We start from the raw sequence: 20,000 nt of genomic DNA, 5'->3' as shown, positions 1-20,000 counted from the left end.
AGAACAGTCTATACTCTGGACAATAGAACAGTCTATAGTCTGGACTATAGAACAGTCTAAAGTCTGGACTATAGAATAGTCTATAGTCTGGACTAAAAAACAGTCTATAGTCTAAACTATAGAACAGTCTATAGTCTGGACAAAAGAACAGTCTATAGTCTAGACTATAGAAAAGTCTATAGTCTGAACTATAGATCAGTCTATAGTCTGGACAAAAGAACAGTCTATAGTCTAGACTATAGAACAGTCTATAGTCTAGACTATAGAACAGTCTATAGTCTGGACTATAGAACAGTCTATAGTCTGGACAAAAGAACAGTCTATAGTCTAGACTATAGAACAGTCTATAGTCTGGACTATAGAACAGTCTATAGTCTGTATTATAGAATAGTATATAGTCTGAACTATAGAATAGTCCATAGTCTGGACTATACAGCAGTTTATAGTCTGGACTAAAGAACAGTCTATAGTCTGGACTATAGAACAGTCTATAATCTGGACTATAGAACAGTCTATAATCTGGACTATAGAACAGTCTATAGTCTGGACTATAGAACAGTCTATAGTCTGGACTATAGAAAAGTCTATAGTCTGGACTAAAGAACAGTCTATAGTCTGGACTATGGAACAGTCTATACTCTGGACTGTAGAACAGTCTAAAGTCTGGACTATGGAACAGTCTATAGTCTGGACTATAGAACAGTCTATACTCTGGACTAAAAAACAGTCTATAGTCTGAACTATAGAACAGTCTATAGTCTGGACTAAAGAACAGTCTATAGTCTGGACTATAGAACAGTCTATAGTCTGGACTATAGAACAGTCTACAGTCTGGACTATAGAACAGTCTATAGTCTGTCTTATAGAATAGTATATAGTCTGAACTATAGAATAGTCCATAGTCTGGACTATACAGCAGTTTATAGTCTGGACTATACAGCAGTTTATAGTCTGGACTATACAGCAGTTTATAGTCTGGACTAAAGAACAGTCTATAGTCTGGACTAAAACTATAGAAAAGTCTATAGTCTGGACTATAGAATAGTCTACAGTCTGAACTATAGAATAGTCCTTAGTCTGGTCTACAGTATAGTCTATAGTCTGGACTATAAAATTGTCTATAGTCTGGACTATTGTATAGTCTACAATTTGGACTATAGTTTTGTATATAGTCTGGACTATAGAGTAGTCTCTAGCCTGGACTATAGAGTAGTCTATAGTCTGGACTATAGAGTAGTCTGTACTATAGAAGAGTATATAGTCTGAACTATAGAATAGTCTATAGTCTGAACTAAAGAACAGTCTATAGTCTGGACAATAGAACAGTCTATAGTCTGGACTATAGAACAGTCTATAGACTGAACTACAGAATAGTCTATAGTCTGGACTAAAGAACAGTCTATAGTATGGACTATAGAACAGTCTATAGTCTTGGCTAAGGAACAATCTATAGTCTGAACTATAGAATAGTCCATAGTCTGGACTATACAGCAGTTTATAGTCTGGACTAAAGAACAGTCTATAGTCTGGACTATAGAACAGTCTATAGTCTGGACTATAGAATAGTCTATAGTCAGGACTATAGAATAGTCTATAGTCTGGACTATTGAACAGTCTATAGTCTGGACTATAGAACAGTCTATAGTCTGGACTATAGAACAGTCTGTAGTCTGGACTATAGAACAGTCTATAGTTTGGAATATAGAACAGTCTATAGTCTGTAATATAGAACAGTCCATAATCTGTACTATAGAATAGTTTATTGTCTAAACTGTAAAGTAGTCTATTTTCTGTGCTGTAAATTATTCTATATTCTGTACTTAAGTAATTGTGATCATAACAAATTAATAGAAAAATTTTATTGTTATTGTATTTTAGTTTACAGCTGTTATTTTGTTAATATCTTACAATTTCTTGATCTGAAGAATACTAATATTTCTGTTTTAGATTTTTTATATTCATTCAAATATTAGTAAGCATACGGGAAATATAGTTGTTAAAATAAATAGAAAAATGAGTCAACATATTTGTAAAATCTTTGTAGTTTTATGTGCTATAAAATTGGTAATAAGTTTTCGTACTACCGATATATCTACCCATATACTGGAAGGTATGCTATAGAGGGTAACTAACTAAATTCAGTAGATAATAGTAATGTTTATTTATAACGCAGATATACCCGATAATATAGAAATAAAGCCATTTGTTAAAGTAGGAGAAAAATATTTTTATTTTGGAGAATCTAAGGTATTAAGAAATTATTTATATAAAATAAATTTTAACTTAATTTCACCCATTTCTTCTAGGTTAGTTGGTATAATGCCTTCAGGATTTGTCGTTACATGGGCAGTCATCTGGCATCTTATGAATCTGCCCAGGAATTAGCAGAATTATCCAATTATTTGATTAAGAGATATTCAAAAAATTTCAATACTTGGTTATCCGGTTCTGATCTAGATTCTGAGGGTCTATGGATTTGGTATAATACTGGTGAAGTTATGATTTATGCCGATTGGTTTGAAGGTCAACCGGATAATTTTATGGGTATAGAACATTGTGCACATTTGCTAAGTATTGGTAATAAGTATCGGATGAATGATGAGGATTGTAAAAGTCGTAGGAATTATATATGTCAAGCTGATAAACCAGAAACTATAGCTGTTAGTATAGGAACATTTTAGAATATTTCGAAATAGATTTCGTATATTTTAAATAAAGATTAACATTATCAAATATATATTGAATGAATAACATATGACAAATGATTGAAGTAAGCATAAGATTACTTATTTGTAAGCGAGAGCGGTAAGTACTTACCTTCTATTATATTGTTGTGTTGAAATAATGACTTAAAATGTCAATGACTCAATAGTAAAGAGTAAGTAGTTTAAAAGGGATTTTAACTTATTATTTACCGCTGTATTGATTTGAGTTGTTTTGCCTATATGTCGACCCTTAGTGGTGGCCAACTCAGAAGTTCAACCAGACCATGTCATGGACTCATACTCATACCTTTATATGAAACTTTTTATTAATTGAAATTTAAACACAAAACTAAATGATATTGTAATTCAAACTTTTTTCATTTAGAATATGAAAAGTTCTTAAATAGTATGATATTGAATTATTTCCCAAAGAAACCAAAGTTCAGCCTTATCTGTTATGAATAATTAAAAAAATATATAAAATTTTATTGTTATTGTATTATAAATGAAAAACAGTTGCTGTTTTTGTAATCATTTAAACAATTGCTATTCCGGTTTTACAGTTTACATATAAATCAGAAACCTTTAGATATTTGCTTTCATTTCAACATTCCAGATCCAAAGAAAAATGTGGCAAAATATCTGTCACATCGGTTTAGTATTATGTGCTATAAAAATTGTTATAAGCTATCGTACTCATGGAGTATTTACGACTCAACTAGAAGGTAACTTGAAAATTAAAAAAAATCCTAAATAATTATATTATAACTTCAACAGATTTCAACGATAACCAAGATATGCGTCCATATGTTAAAGTGGGTAAAAAATTTTATTATTTCGGACAAAATAAGGTATAAAACAACGTAAATTAATAAAAATTAATAATAAAATGTTCCAAATGTTCCAGGTTACTTGGTATAATGCTCTATTAAGCTGTCATACTATGGGCGGTTTTCTAGCCTCTTTCGACTCGGCTGAGGAGTTAGCACAACTATCCAATTATTTGACTATGAAATATTCTACAACATTTAATTGTTGGCTATCCGCCTCTGATGAAGATGTCGAAGGTCTATGGATTTGGTATAAAACCGGTGAACCTATTGCTTATGCCGATTGGTACGATGGTCAACCGGATAATTTTATGGGTCTTGAACATTGTGCGCATTTGTTTAGTGCTGGTGGAAAGTATCGAATGAATGATGAAGATTGTAAGAGTCTTATGTTTTATATTTGTGAAGCTGATAAAACTAAAACTGTAGCTGTTAGTATATTTTAAAAAAATGAATGTTATAGAGTCTGTGTATAAATGTTTTAAAACGAATTTATACTAATTCTATTGGAAGTTTGAACTCGCTGTCCACATAAGAAAATTCCGCTGCAACACATCAATTTTACACAGAAGCTTACCCGTAGCTTAAAAACCGGAAATGGATAGATAGATAGATAGATAGATAGATAGATAGATAGATAGATAGATAGATAGATAGATAGATAGATAGATAGATAGATAGATAGATACATACATACATACATACATACATACATACATACATACATACATACATACATACATACATACATACATACATACATACATACATACATATATACATATATACATACATACATACATACATACATACATACATAGATAGATAGATAGGTTTGTAGATAGATAGATTACATTATTAAAAATTCTTGTAAATTAATTTATGAATTTTTTCATAAAAACCCGAGAAAAATATTTTTGTTATTACACTACTGGTTACACCGTATTGATAGGACTTAGTGTACATACATGTAGAAATATACATACATTCCAATGCATTGAATATTTAAAACAATATTAGATTTGTAAAGGATTGCAATTCAAACGATAATTAGAAATGTTGTTGGATTCTATTGAGTATAGAACATTTATACATACATACTTTGACATATTTTATATAATTTATTATTCTAACCTTTTGATACTAAAACTAACAATTTGTACGACCTTTAGTGACACACATGTTCAATGTATGTACAAAACTGCATTTCAAACTTCTTTTATGACTTATGTCACATTTCATATATAGACTTGAATCACGATTTTGATTTATTTGGCAAATATTAAGCAATTGTATTTAATATAAAGATCTAATTAATATACACCAATAGATGCCAATTTGGGGTTTTCAGCTTCACAAATATAATACTGACGCAATCCGCAATTTATGTCATTCAACATATACTTTCCATTCTTTTTCAAGAATTGCGCACAATTCTCATTACCTCTCCAATTATCCGGTTGACCTGGGGCCCACTCAGCATAAATAATAACTTGACCAGTATTATACCAAGCCCACTGACCCTCGACATCTTGATCTGAAGCGGACAACCAAGAATTATAATTTGTGGAAAATTTTGAATTCAAATAATTGGATAGTTGTGCTGCTTCCTGAGCATTTTCATAAGAGGCCAGAAAACCGCCTATACTTCGACAAATGGTGTAGGCGTTATGCCAAGTAACCTAAATGGAAATATGAAACATGTTAATATATATATATTTAATATTTAGAGTGTGAAGTTATACCAGAGTTTGTCCAAAATAATAATATTTGTTACCCACTTTAACAAATGGCTTCATATTTATATTATCGGGGGCGTCTATTGGAATTATTTATTTTTACAATTATTTACTCAGACAATGTTATTATATTAGTTACCTTCTTGTAAATTAGAATATGCATTGTGAGTAATGTAGCTCATCACTATATGGGACGCACCTAAAATTACACCGATTTTATAAATATGTTCCAACATTTCTAATAATTGATTGAATTCTAAAATCTAAAAGATTTCAATTTATAGGTACATTTTGTTCTCAAATTGTTCTTATCTTCAAATGCAAAAACAGCTGTTCTCGGAATACAAAAAATATTAGAAAAACTTAATTAAAATTATTAATTATTTTAACAATATATTTATTCGGCTATGACGAATCCTATTCAATATACACTTAACTATAGACTAGACTATAGACTAGACTATAGACTAGACTATAGACTAGACTATAGAATAGACTATAGACTAGACTATAGACTAGACTATAGAGTAGACTATAGACTAGACTATAGACTAGACTATAGACTAGACTATAGACTAGACTATAGACTAGACTATAGACTAGACTATAGACTAGACTATAGACTAGACTATAGACTAGACTATAGACTAGACTTGAGATTTGGATATAAACTTGTCCATAGACTAGACTATAGATTCGACTTTATATTCTACCATAGATTCTACCATAAACTTTATAATTTACTCGACTATAGACTCGACATAAGACATTATTATAGAATCGACTATAGACTATAGACTTAAATATTTGCTCGACTATATACACGAATATAAGCACTACTATATACTCGACCATCGTTTCGATTATAGATTTGACTATAGAATGGACTATAGACTCATCTATATATTTTAAGCGATTCGGGTCGATTCGGTTTTTGGTTTATTATAGGACCAAATTTCTAGTTATTTTAAAAAAAATAACTAGAATTTTATTTTTATTTTCCTTCACACATGAACATTTTATTAATCACTGTTTCTTTAAAATATACTAACAGCTATCGTTATAGGTTTATCAGCTTGACAAATATAATTCATAGACATATTACATCTCGCATCATTCATTTGATATTTTTTCGTTAAATGCCACAAATGTACACAATCCTCATTACCGCCCATATTATCCGGTTGACCATCAGACCAATCAGCATATTTAATCGCTTCACCAGTATTATACCAAAAGAACTTACCCTCGACATCTTGATCGGAACCCGACAGCCACCAGTAATAATTTAAAGGATATTTTGAAATTAAATAATTCGATATATCGGCTAACTCTTGGGCCGAATCATAAGAGGCCAGAAAACCGCCCAGTGTACGACAGATTAAAAAGGCATTATACCAAGTAACCTAGAGAGAATAGAAACTTAAAATATTAATTTCTAATTTTTAGAATAAGAAAATTTTATTTTTACCTGATTCGGTCCACTTTAATTTACCAAATAAAGTCCAAAATGTTTTCGCCATTCCATCACGTTTTCAATAAGTTTCTTACAACCAACCAAAAAAAACTATTAAATTTACCTTGTCAATATTAGGAATTGACATTTTTAAAATTAACTTCAAAGAATTACAAAAAATTCAATACTTCATTCTCCATTACAAGTTGTTCGCTCCTTCATTTATTTATACTTAACAAAGTTTATTTAAAAATTTCTTTTTCATTTTATTTACACTAATTCCGAATAAATTTCAAAATTTTTAATATATACTGGTAATATTTGATACAACGAATTATACCGTAGATCACAGAATATACTATACTATATAAAAGAGAGCCAATGACTAGACTACAGATTATACTATAGACCAAACTAAATCCCAGACTATAAACTAGACATTTAGACTAGAATATATACCAGACTACAGACTAGACCATAGACTACACAGTACATTAGACTATAGACTAGACTGAAAACTTGGTTATTGTCTACAATCTATATTAGGCTATGGACTAAACTTTAGACTTGACTATAGACTAGACCACAATATGTACTACACTATAGATTATAAACTAAGCTATCGACTAGACTATAAATTATACTATAGACCAGACTACGGAATTGACTATGGACTAGACTTGATTACTGTATATAATACCGACTATTACTAGGCTATGGAATAGACTATGAAATAGACTATGAAATAGACTATAGACTAGACTATAGACTAGACTATAGACTAGACTATAGACTAGACTATAGACTAGACTATAGACTAGACTATAGACTAGACTATAGACTAGACTATAGACTAGACTATAGACTAGACTATAGACTAGACTATAGACTAGACTATAGACTAGACTATAGACTAGACTATAGACTAGACTATAGACTAGACTATAGGCTAGACTATAGACTTGACTATAGACTTGACTATAGACTAGACTATAGACTAGACTATAGACTTGACTATAGACTTGACTATAGACTACACTATAGACCAAACTGTAGACTAGAATATAGACTAGACTATAGACTAGACTATAAACTAGACTGTAGACTAGACTGTAAACTAGACTATAGACTACACTATAGACTGTAGACTAGACTATTGACTGGACTATAGACTAGACCATAAACTAGACTGTAAACTAGACTATAGACTAGACTATAGACTGTAGACTAGACAATAGACTGGACTAAAGACTATATAGTTAGTTAGTTAGTTAGTTAGTTAGTTAGTTAGTTAGTTAGTTAGTTAGTTAATTAGTTAGTTAGTTAGTTAGTTAGTTAGTTAGTTAGTTAGTTAGTTAGTTAGTTAGTTAGTTAGTTAGTTAGTTAGTTAGTTAGTTAGTTAGTTAGTTAGTTGGTTAGTTAGTTAATTAGTTAGTTAGTTAGTTAGTTAGTTAGTTAGTTAGTTAGTTAGTTAGTTAGTTAGTTAGTAAGTTAGTTAGTTAGTTAGTAGTTAGTTAGTTAGTTAGTTAGTTAGTTAGTTAGTTAGTTAGTTAGTTAGTTAGTTAGTTAGTTAGTTAGTTATTTAGTTAGTTAGTTAGTTAGTTAGTTAGTTAGTTAGTTATTTAATTATATTTGGAAATGGTGTAGTTCTTTTCTTTTTCATTTGATATTTTACCAGCAATGATCTCATTGCAAGAACAGCCAAAAGTATTTGTAACAGAAAAAGGATAAAGGAAATTCAACAGAAAATAAAAAGGAAGTTAAATAAAACCTGTGTAAACATTTGCTATTTTATTGAAATGCAATAGAGTTGCAGATGTAGTTGCTTGAGTTTTCTTTCCATACAGTTTAATGTAAAATTGTTGTATGTGTATATTGAAATAGAATTGTAAAAACATATAGAGTAAATGACTTGGAATTTGCATAGAATTTGGGGTGAACAAATTGTTTAAGAAAAGGATTGCCAAAATGCAGAAAATTTGGTAAGAAACTAAAGATTTTAACTTTAGTATAAAGACAAGCTTTTGTTAAATTAAATTTTTCTTGTGTGTATTTTATCAAAAAAATAAAACAATATACCCCCCATCTTTTTTGATGGTGGGTATAAAAATTGTACAATTCTTTTAGGAATTAGCTTAGTCAATCTACTAAGTTCACCTTAAAGATCAGTGATAACAAGGTATTTTCTTTATAGTCTTTTTGTTAAAAAGCTGGCAATAGTATTTTTTGTATTATTGTGATAGCTTTACAAAATCATATTCTACCAATACAATCATTGAAATGTAAACTCAACACTACTCTATCATTGACTTTATCTTGAAATACCGGAAATAGCAGTCACACATACCTGAAACTGCGTAGAAACCCTGTAGTGTTAGAATTAGCAATTCGCTACTAATACTAGTCTAAAAGGAATTTCTAAAAGGAACAAGTTATCGAACAGGAAAAAAACTTTCTTGTATTAGTTTAAATTACTTTAAATGGTCATTGTTCCACTTACACTACGAACTGCAGGGTCAGGTTAAATGCAATTTCTTTAAGTTTTTTAAAAGGCATAGAAAGAATTCTATGAATTCAATGATTTCATTTGCTTTTGTTGTAAATTCGAAAAAAATGCTTCTTAATAAAACCCTATTGAGATTATCTTGTATAAAAAGTTTAATATAAACTTTAGGTTTATTTTGTGTAAATTTTCTTACCTAAAATAACTTTTTTCAAACAAATAATTCAAGTAAGAAGTATAGTAGACCTAATGATTCCCTACATTAGCTAAGAATCACTTTAAAGTTATTTCCAATATCGAAGAGATATTATGAGTTAGAAACAGTTATGAATGAGTTAGGGATTCCTCCTGTCCAACCAAACTTGCAATATCATGGCATGACAACTCTTTCGGTGTCAGATCAACATTATTCTGAACAGTTTTACTTGGCCTACATGAAGCCATAGTAAATCATCGATTCTCGCGAGGTGATGCCAAGGGCTGCATGGTCATTAAAGTGGTAACTCTTCTAGAGTCAGGAAGAACACTTGTTGATTTGTAATCATGCACGGAGATGTGAGGATTGTCGATCTTAAAGTTGTTGTCGTCGAGAAACTGGACACAAATAACGAAGTGCTTTACTGTACTGGAGCTATCTGTGACTGACCGTTGTTCAACTTCCAAGATGTAAAAACATCACTTCAGTTTACAACCACTCAGATAGGAGGACATCAGCAATACCTAGAGACATAACCGGTAGACCAAAGTACGAAACCATCAAATAAGCTGAAGGCTAACTGAAGACTAACTCCAAGAGAACACACTATCTGTTATGAACGGAGTTTTGCTCTGAACATACCTGGACATGGAACAAAAATTCTATATGTTCAATATGTATTTCGCTAAGTCATCGGGAAACTGGACACAACTGACGAAGTTCTTTACGTCTTAGTCTTATTTCACTGTGGACTTTATGAACCTTCTTTGACGACTAACCACTGCCTCCTTGTACATATATGTCTTACAAGCCGGTGGCTAGAACATATACAAGCACTTTGCCCAAGTAACCAGCTGAGTAGACAGCATAAGGCCTCCTGGCAACTGGCCGCCCATAGTACCAGATTATGTGGCTTTCTTATTCTAACCCAAGTCAAATCATTCCAAGGAATATCCGAGGAGCAAACTGACATCACCAGTTTATAGTTAAAGCAGACTAAAAGTACTGGTAGCAACTCTCTACCCCGGGGTTGCCATATGATAAGGGTGTTTTATCAAGAAAACATGCCCCGAGGGAACTACATGGTCTAAGCAAATGAGGATGTCTAATACAGACCATCCGAAAGAGCCGTTCTTTGCTTTAGAAATTGAGCCTCCTTTGAGCATGAGCATCGGGTTTCACCCGATCTGGGTAACAACTCCATCGTCACACAAAGGTGAGTACCCCATGTCCTTGGGTATCTAAGCTAGTAAGTTTGTCCTCCTATAGACCATTCGAAAGAGTTATTGCTTGTTTAGAAGTTGAGCCAATTGCTAGTTTGAGCATGCTATTGGTTTTATCCAATCTGGGAGGAGTTCCCTTTGAGAGCTTAAGAAAATTATGCCATCAACTATATGCGAACCAAATTCCGACTATTGTTGATTATGAAGCTGTCGTAATCTCTTGTAATAAGTCAGATATTAACATGTGACTGAGTTTAATCCTCCTCAGAACGTTGGCATTTAGATTCGCCTTTAGATCTAAGAAGAAGATGGTTTATCTGCTCAGCCAATACTTAGATCTGAAATCCCGTAGGCATTACCCCCATTCAAAACTGTCAAAAAGTTTTCAGGTGATGTCGTATCGGTACGTGTAAGGGCAGTTATCGAAGTACTTGTTTAATTATTTCTATTTTAATTTATATTCTGTGATATGAGAGAAGTTCCCCTCTCCTCGTATAAACTCTCTTAAGGTCAGTCTTCTTAATGCTATATAATGCTTCAAGTGATAGATTAGCTATGGTATTTTCAATTAAAGAAGTTGTATAGAGAGGGAAAGAGAGACAGAAAGTTTTGGGGCATGGATGACAAATGGATGCCGCACTCTTCAGACTGAAATGTCGGTTATAAAAAGAAGACTAAATTGTTTATTTTATAACAGGATCTTGAGTCCAATAGATTTGAGAGATATGACTCTCTCAAGTACAGTCTTCTTATTGCAATATAATGCTTCAAATAATAGATTTGCTCTGGTATCTTCAATTACAGAAGTTGTAGAGAGAGAGAGAGAAAGAGAGACAGAAAGTTTTTGGGGCATTACATCCTAGAATTTGGAATAAAAATAAGAGAGAGAGAGAGAGAGGAAAAGAAAGACATTACATCCTAGAATTTGTTATAAAAATAACTTTCAGAATCTCAAATGGATGCCGTACTCTTTAGACTGAAATATCAGTTACAAAAAGAACACTACATTGTTCGTGAGTCCAGTAGATTTGATTGAATGTTTCGAAGGAAGCTTGAGACATTAGAAGGAGTTAAAGACTATTGCTATTATTACAAGATCTGGCATCTGGTGGATTTGATTATTTCGGAGGGAGCTTGAGAAATAACTTTCAAAATCCCAAAGTAATCATAAAAAGACTGAAATATTGGTCATAGGATGGACTCAAATTGGAAGAGTTGATTTTTTAATTGTTTCTTTTATTAAAGAATCTTGGGTCCAATAGATTCGATTGAATGTTTCAGAGGAAGCTTAGGAAATAACTTTCAGAATCCAAATTTAAAGAAGTCTTATTAAAGCTGAAATATTGGAAATGGAAAGGACTCAAAGACTGTTTCTGTTATTACAAGATCTGGCATACGGTGGGTTTGATTGAATACTTCGTAGGGTGCTTAGGAAAGAACTTTCAGGATGCCAAAGTATTCCTATAAAAGCTGAAGGACTCAAATGGAATTGGGTCAATATCCCGATCTATTATTTAAAAGACATGAAAGAACAGATTTTGAACCAGTTTGATTGATGTTTAGGTGGAGCCATTGGTTTCGGTTGTTTCAAACTTAAGCATAAATACATAATACTCAACTTATAGTCATAGGGGAGGGTATTATCTGTTTGTAAGTTGTTTAAACTGTTGTACATTTCGTTTTATAAAAAATAGCAGCAAATTTTTTTTAATAAATTAAAATTGAATTTCAATAAAACTTAAAAATAATACTTTAAAAATACACTTAATGCAAACATAAATGTTGCCAAATAGAAGGTAACATATAGAGTATAACTAACACCCATATTACGCTGCTGCATTTGACTGGGCTGAAAACTAATCACTTTATCGATTTCCTCTTGGCACTTTGTTTCATTCTTCACATGTCTGAATAAGGACTCTATAATATTGGCCGGTGTAATTTCATTGCATTTCTCCAAATAGCTGAGTACACACTCCTCAAAGTCATGCAAATCAATGCATTGTTTGGGGCCCAACACCAACTCCGGCCATTCATCTTGTGACTTTAACACACCACCCTCTGGCAGATAGGCTGAGAAGGTGGCATTCATACAATTCGATATGTTCTCCTTATTGGCATCCAAACACTCGGGTCCCTCCTCAGCAATGAACAAAGCAATTTGATCACCATCTTTATGGCAAATGAAACCCAACAGCGATGTGATGATACGCATCATAATAGCATTTTGGGCACGTTCAGCCGGTGTCAGGCAGGGTAGTATTTGTGCATTAAACTCCAGCAGACAGTTTTCGGCTTGTGGCAATTTGCGGCAGTATTTGTGAAAGACAACATCCAAATCACCCGCCGGACGTGCTGCCTCTATTTCAGCCATCAACACTGTTATATTGGCAATGCTATTGGCACACTGTATTAATTTGTTAGCTGCCATTTCAATGTTCTCATAGGTTTGTGGGGGATTTTGGGAAATTAAAGCCACCTTTCTGCATTTCTTATGCAACAAAGTCTTGGCATCTTCTAGAGTGAAATTCGTGTTGGTAAATTGTTCTGGCAAATAGTCACGCGTTAATAATCCCAAATCATTTTGTACCGATTTTTGTGTTTTAATTTCGGAAAATAATACACTGATTACTAGCAACGTTAGCAAAGGTTTCATTTTGCTTACTGCTTTAAGTACAAATCTAAACTAATTTTTGTTTATTAAATTAATTTAAATATTACTTTCCAAATATGAATTTATCTTTTATTTGATTAAATTTTGTTTAATCTTATCGTTAGGTTAATAGAAATTTTTCAAGTCATTTAAATTTGACCAATATTCTTTTTCCAAACAAATCTTATCTCTTTTAGGTGAATATTTAGGGGTTTTTAATTCTTTTAATAGTTTAATCTTTTTTATATATTTTAGACAGTAAGGTCAGGAATTTTTCGAAATTAGCTGGATTTACCAATTAGTCTGGACTAAAGTTTAGTCTACGTATAGTATAGTGTATAGTCTGTATTTAGTACAGTTTATAGTCTAATCTAACTAAAGTCTAGTCTATAGTCTAGTCTATAGTCTAGTCTATAGTCTAGTCTTTAGTCTAGTCTTTAGTATAGTCTTTAGTCTAGTCTATAGCCTAGTCTATAGTCTAGTATTTAGTCTAGTCTATATTCTAGTCTAGTTTATAGTCTAGTCTATAGTCTAGTCTATAGTCTAGTCTATAGTCTAGTCTATAGTCTAGTCTATAGTCTAGTCTATAGTCTAGTCTATAGTCTAGTCTATAGTCTAGTCTATAGTCTAATCTATAGTCTAGTCTATAGTCTAGTCTATAGTCTAGTCTATAGTCTAGTTAGTTATTTACCTAAAACCATAATTAAACTTTGCTCTAGATCTATAACTTCCTAGTATTACGTCAAACACTACGTGCTGGATCAGTGCTTGTCATTTTTGCGTCCATACTATCCTATTGACTTCAATGTCCTCTAGTCCCTTTTATTTTATTGCCACCAAACGATTTTATTGCAAAGTGTTTAAATAAATTTTGCTCTTTGCAAATATCTAATTAGGTTAATTGAATTCGTCGCCATTTTTTAGTATTTTTAATTTTTTTGCTGTCCCTTTTTAGAAGGGAGATATTTGCTATAAAATAATAAACCCTTGGCCGAGTGTAGAAGTACTCTTCTCTGCTGTTTTTCTTTAAAGAAATACTAAACTGGCATTAAGATGTTTGTTGAGCTTTTCTTGTACCAATTTCTTGTGCGTTGTTTTTTTGCTTTTCATTTTGAGAGATTAAAGTTTTTTTTCCAATTTAAATTTTTTTTAGAAACCGTTAAGTATTCTATAAAGGAGCGGACATTAAAGTGTGGATAAGGGAGACCAGGTGAGAAATATAAAATAGTCAATACTCTGAACTATACACGAAGTTATTGTCTATTGTAAAGTCTAAACTGTAGTTTGGACTATAGTCTGGACTTTAGCGTAGTCAATATTCTAGATCATATTATAGATTATAGCATAGACTACATAGAGACAAGACTACAGGTAGGACTAGACTGTGGACTATAATTAAGTATATAGTACAGACTATACACTAGAGTATTATCCAGAACATACTACTTACTAGACTATAGTCCAGAGTATAGTTCAGTCTACTGGACTAGCACATAGACCAGACTATTGATTGGAAAATAACTCGTACTACAGTTTAAGCAATAGTCTAAACTATAGTGTAGAATGTAGTTAACCTAATGACAGGAATATAGTCATGTACATAGTCTAGAATATAAATCCACTTGGTCACCCTAATCTTCCAGTATTTATCTCCCAAAGTGTTTCTAAAACAAACTCTTCAACTATTCTAGTTCTTTGCTATTGTTCCATTTTCCCAACTATTTACTTACTCCTTTCATCTAGTTTGACTCTATAATGCTCGAGTGTTGTACGGTCTATATAAAAAAAGAAACTCCAAAAGAAATTATATAGGAAAAAAATCGCTATTAAGAGCATAAGAAAGAATAATAAAATCTTTTTTTTTAACAAGTGCAAGCAAATGTAAACATAATAAGCGTTTAAAACTTATTAAATGTCAACTTAAAAACAATTTTCGAAATGCATTTAACGTTAAAAATCTACTGCTTACTACTCTCGAGCATAAAAGTTGCTACAACATATTTATACCTGATATTCAAAACTAAGGCAAGTATATGGTTTTTGCTCTTTCGTATACAAGTTTTTGATTCTTACAAAAATATATATCCCTTCAATAACTTCTTCATAATGCTAATGTACCTAAAGTTTGCTCAAAATATTACTGTGGTTGGATCTAGAAGAGTGCAATTTTCCAAAAACCTTAAAAGTTTTAGTGCAGGGTATATAAGATTCGATGAATCCCAGTATAAATTGTTATGCACTTGTTATGCTTAATATTAAAGTTGTTATTTAACATAATGTGTTATTGTTGTAGAAACAGTGATTATGAGACAACGAACAGTGGGTCAATGGAGTAAAATAAAGCAAGAAATTAAAAAAGGAAGCATATGGTTCTTGACATTCAATTAGAGTAAAGTACAGACTCTTGTCGAGAAGGTTGGAACTATATTCTTGATTACACCTTATTCCAGACTATAGTCCCGACTATTGACTAAACTATAGTTCCTGCTATAAACCAGGCTATAGACTAGCCTTTAATCCCGACTGTAGTCCAGACTACAGACCATAGTCCCAACTATAGACCAGACCATAGTCTTAACTATAGACCAGACTATAGTCTCAACTATAGACCAGACTATAGTTTCAACTTTAGACCAGACTATAATCTCAATTACAGACTAGACTATAGTTCCGACTATAGTCCTGACTACAGACCAGACTATAATCTCAACTAAAGACCAGACTATAGTCCTGACTATATATGAGAGTAAAGTTCCGACTATAGACCAGACTATAGTCCCGGCTATAGACCATACTATGGTCCTAATATAGACTAGAAAAAAGTCCAGTCTATTGACTAGACTATAATTCCGATTATAGACTTGACTTTAGTCCCGACTAAAGACCAGACTGGACTATAGTCCGCATTACAGACCAGAATATAATCTCAACTAAAGACCAGACTATAGTCCTGACTATATATTAAACTAAAGTCCCGACTATAGACCATACTATAGACCCGACTATAGACCGTACTATAGTCTACAGTCCCGACTATAGACTAGCTTATAGCACGTCTATTGACTAGACTATATATGCGATTAAAGACTTGACTAAGACCGAATATTGACTAGACTATATACTAGACTGTAGACGATACTAGAGACTAGATTAAATTCTATACTAGACTTTTGTATAGACTACAGACTTTAGTCCAAAATAGAGTAGATTACTGTCTAGACTATAGTCCAAATTATAGTCTAGTATATAGTTCAGACTATGGAGTAGACATTAATCCTGACTACAGACAATACTATAACCCAGAATAGACAAGAGTACAGTCCAGAATAGACAGGACTATAAACCAGACAATTATGTATGTCATAGACTAGAAAATATGCCAGACTATAGACCAGAATTTAGACTGGGTTATAGGTCAGATTATAAACAAGACTATAGTTCAGACTTTACACTAAACAATAACTTATACTATATGCTTGATAATAATCCACACAATGGACTAGACTCTAGTTTAGACTTTAGACAAGATTAAAATTTTGACTATAGATAAGACTTTAGTTCAGATTAAATGCCAGACTACAGAGTAGACTGAAGTCTATACTATTGACTTTAATGTAGTAGACCAATGTCTAGACCACGGACTAGATTACATATAAGGTACATTTTCATCAAAGGTATTTTGGATATTTCTTAGAGAGCGTAGGACTCAGTCTTGCATTGACATAAATAAAACAGTTTAACCCACTGTTTGCTAGTTTAAGTGTAATGAGGGTACATGTTTAGTTTTATCCTTATTACTTGTGCCACTAAGTTAAAATGAACTCCTTTTTATGACTATGAATGTGTCTTGTATTTATGTATCTGCATAGTCATTCCTTGTTCCCCTCTCTCCCTCACAACTAAAACATCTTTGCTAGAGACCTTCTAACTGTCCGTCCGTCCAACATAGTATGTTTTTGCTATTCTGTTGTGGTAGTGTAATTGAATTTACACAACATTTTACATAATTAAGTGCAACAAGGATACATTAAACATTAAACATTTAACAGTAAAGGAGTCACAATATTAGTAGAAGAAGAAGAGTAAAAAAGGATTCTTTTCAAGTAATAATAACAAACTATTATATCATAAAGATTATTATTTTTAATAATGTTGATGTTTGTATTGAAGAAACTAAGATAAGATTTTAATACAAAATTATCATTATTATGTTTTGCTCTACATTAGGCTTGGAACTAGGACAGATATAAAGAGATAAAAAGAGAAACTGTCATTAAAATATGATTACAGATTAGGTTAAACATTATAGTCTAGTAATATGACGGTCAATCTTATTGCTAGCCAGGACTTTTGTCCAATAGTCTAGTCTATAGTCTAGAATATAGTCTAGTCTATTGTCTAGTCTATAGTCTAGTCTATAGTCTAGTCTAGAGTCTAGTCTATAGTCTATTCTATAGTCTAGTCTAGAGTCTAGTCTATAGTCTATTCTATAGTCTAGTCTATAGTCTAGTCTAGAGTCTAGTCTATAGTCTAGTCTATAGTCTAGTCTATAGTCTAGTCTATAGTCTAGTCTATAGTCTAGTCTATAGTCTAGTCTATAGTCTAGTCTATAGTCTAGTCTATAGTCTAGTCTATAGTCTAGTCTATAGTCTAGTCTATAGTCTAGTCTAAGGTCTAGTCTATAGTCTAGTCTATAGTCTAGTCTATAGTCTAGTCTATAATCTAGTCTATAGTCTAGTCTATAGTCTAGTCTATAGTCTGATCTAGTCTATAGTCTATTCTATAGTCTAGTCTATAGTCTAGTCTATAGTCTAGTCTATAGCCTAGTCTATCCTGTAGTCTAGTCCATAGTCCAGTCTATTGCCTAGTCTATTCTGTTCTCTAGTCTATGCTTGGCTATAGCTTTGTCTATTTAAACTTGTCTATAGTCTAGTTTATTTTTAAAACATTTCTTTTAGGAGTCTGGTAATATTGTGTTCATTTGTCAACATTGAACAAGGTTATGTACTCTGCTTATACTTAAACAGGGTGAGAAAGCCTATTAATTTATGAAATTATTAATCACCCAGTTATTTGTTTGACTATGCTTTTTGATGGTTGTGATCATTACTAAATAAAATTTGCACATTTATTAAATTCATTTAACTGGTCTAAATTACTGTTGAAAGAAAGTACAGAGTGAGATTTAACAGCCTAAGGGTATGCAAACCTTTTATGTATTATGGAAACTGTTTAATCTTTTAACGGTTTTATCATTAGTATAAGATTCTAATTGGATTTAAAGAAGTTTTAAGTGGATTGTGAAAGAAATAATTAGTTTTAAATACATATAATTTTTTAATGAACCGGTTTTCTTTAGATTTGACTAGAAACTTTTATAAAAATTTCTTGTTTGAATATATTGATGAGAGACTGCTTTACCAACCGTATTTTCTTCGGCTCAATTAGTCCCAAAGAGAATAATTGGTAATAAGAAGACAAAAACATGATCACTGATCACAGCTTTAACTCTTTTCAGCTTGAATTCCAGCGAACAGTTTACAACGGCAAAGCGAGCGAGTAACAACATATAGACGGCTAAAAGCGCTGCTTAACGTGGTTTTAAATAAAAAAAATTAAAGTGAAAAAAAATTGCCAAAAAAAAATTAAAAGAAAAAAATTTTATGGTAGAAAAAATATTTTCGTTTAATGAAAATTAATAAAAAAAAAGAAAAAGCAAAGAAAAATTTTGTAAGAAAATATATGAAAGTTGAAGAGAAAATTGAAATAAATTAAAACAAAAAGTTTATAAAAAATTTTAAGAAATTTAACAAATGGAAAATTTATCAAAAAAATATTGCTACAGAATAAGATTTAAAAATTTAATTCAAGAAAATTTGCAATTTTTACAAGAAAAATTGATTTAAGTGAGTGTGTGTATGTGTGAAAAAATTCAAATACTAAATTGACAAATTTTCAAGTGATTCAATTTAAAAGAAAATTTCACTTTTCTCGTGCTGGAAAATAAAATGGTAAATGGAAACAATAAACATTAAAAAAGTAATTGTTTTAATTTTGTTGTTATTTTTCATTTTATATAAGTTTTTTTTTTTATTTTGCAAAATTATAATTAAAAGAAAATTTTCGCACTGTTCATGATCAGCTAAACTTAGCAGTTGCAAGTGTATAAGTGTCTGTTAGTCAATGTTGGTGTGTGTGTGTCTGTGACTGTGTGTAAACCTCATTTCATGTTTGATCTTTTTTCCCATTTTTTGTTTTTAGTCTTCATCTTATTGTTGCTGTATATTGTTTTATTTATCTCTGTTTGTGTTTTTTTAGATTTGTTTTTGTTGCTTTCATTACATTCCTCAACATTAGCAGCAGCATAAAAGTTGTTTGACTTGTTTGCATGTTGCTTTTGTTGGTGACTACGCCGCGCGCTGTTAAAATGAAATGAGAAGAACCCAATAGCCGTACTACAGATTGGTGTTTCTCAAACTGGCTAAGAATATAAGAGTGTTGTCAATTTTAAGTAAAATTATTTGGTTTTGATTTTAAATAATAACATGAAAACTACAGGCTATAGTCCAGATTATTGGCTATAATCCAGTCTAGTCTATGGTCTAGTCTATAGTCTAGTCTATGGTCTAGTCTATAGTCTAGTCTATGGTCTAGTCTATAGTCTAGTCTATGGTCTAGTCTATAGTCTAGTCTAT

At 31.6% G+C, this 20,000-nt stretch overlaps 4 protein-coding genes across 4 annotated transcripts; 2 read left to right on the top strand and 2 right to left on the bottom strand.

Annotated features, from left to right (window-relative positions):
* Window positions 1-2,342: 2,342 nt before the first annotated feature.
* Window positions 2,343-2,743, top strand: LOC111690826 (perlucin-like). Its single transcript, XM_023453396.2, has one exon. The coding sequence runs from the start codon at window positions 2,343-2,345 to the stop codon at window positions 2,679-2,681; it is 339 nt and encodes a 112-aa protein (XP_023309164.2). The 3' UTR covers window positions 2,682-2,743.
* A 537-nt stretch (window positions 2,744-3,280) lies between these two features.
* On the top strand, window positions 3,281-4,006 carry LOC111690824 (C-type lectin 37Db-like). The gene is made up of 3 exons (XM_023453394.2): window positions 3,281-3,430; window positions 3,483-3,556; window positions 3,613-4,006. Exons 1-3 carry the CDS (start codon window positions 3,334-3,336, stop codon window positions 3,979-3,981), a joined length of 540 nt encoding a protein of 179 aa, XP_023309162.2. The 5' UTR covers window positions 3,281-3,333; the 3' UTR covers window positions 3,982-4,006.
* A 709-nt stretch (window positions 4,007-4,715) lies between these two features.
* On the bottom strand, window positions 4,716-6,605 carry LOC111690827 (C-type lectin 37Da-like). The gene is made up of 4 exons (XM_046946914.1): window positions 6,521-6,605; window positions 5,414-5,473; window positions 5,281-5,354; window positions 4,716-5,217 (listed from the first exon to the last, which is right to left on the bottom strand). Exons 2-4 carry the CDS (start codon window positions 5,454-5,456, stop codon window positions 4,849-4,851), a joined length of 486 nt encoding a protein of 161 aa, XP_046802870.1. The 5' UTR covers window positions 5,457-5,473; window positions 6,521-6,605; the 3' UTR covers window positions 4,716-4,848.
* Window positions 6,312-13,308, bottom strand: LOC111690828 (27 kDa hemolymph protein-like). Its single transcript, XM_023453399.2, has 2 exons — window positions 12,415-13,308; window positions 6,312-6,680 (listed from the first exon to the last, which is right to left on the bottom strand). Exons 1-2 carry the CDS (start codon window positions 13,306-13,308, stop codon window positions 6,312-6,314), a joined length of 1,263 nt encoding a protein of 420 aa, XP_023309167.2.
* Window positions 13,309-20,000: the final 6,692 nt, after the last annotated feature.

This window comes from Lucilia cuprina, chromosome 3 (genome assembly GCF_022045245.1).
Source record: "Lucilia cuprina isolate Lc7/37 chromosome 3, ASM2204524v1, whole genome shotgun sequence".
Taxonomy (NCBI): domain Eukaryota; kingdom Metazoa; phylum Arthropoda; class Insecta; order Diptera; family Calliphoridae; genus Lucilia; species Lucilia cuprina.
This window is presented reverse-complemented; position numbering and strand designations above follow the sequence as displayed.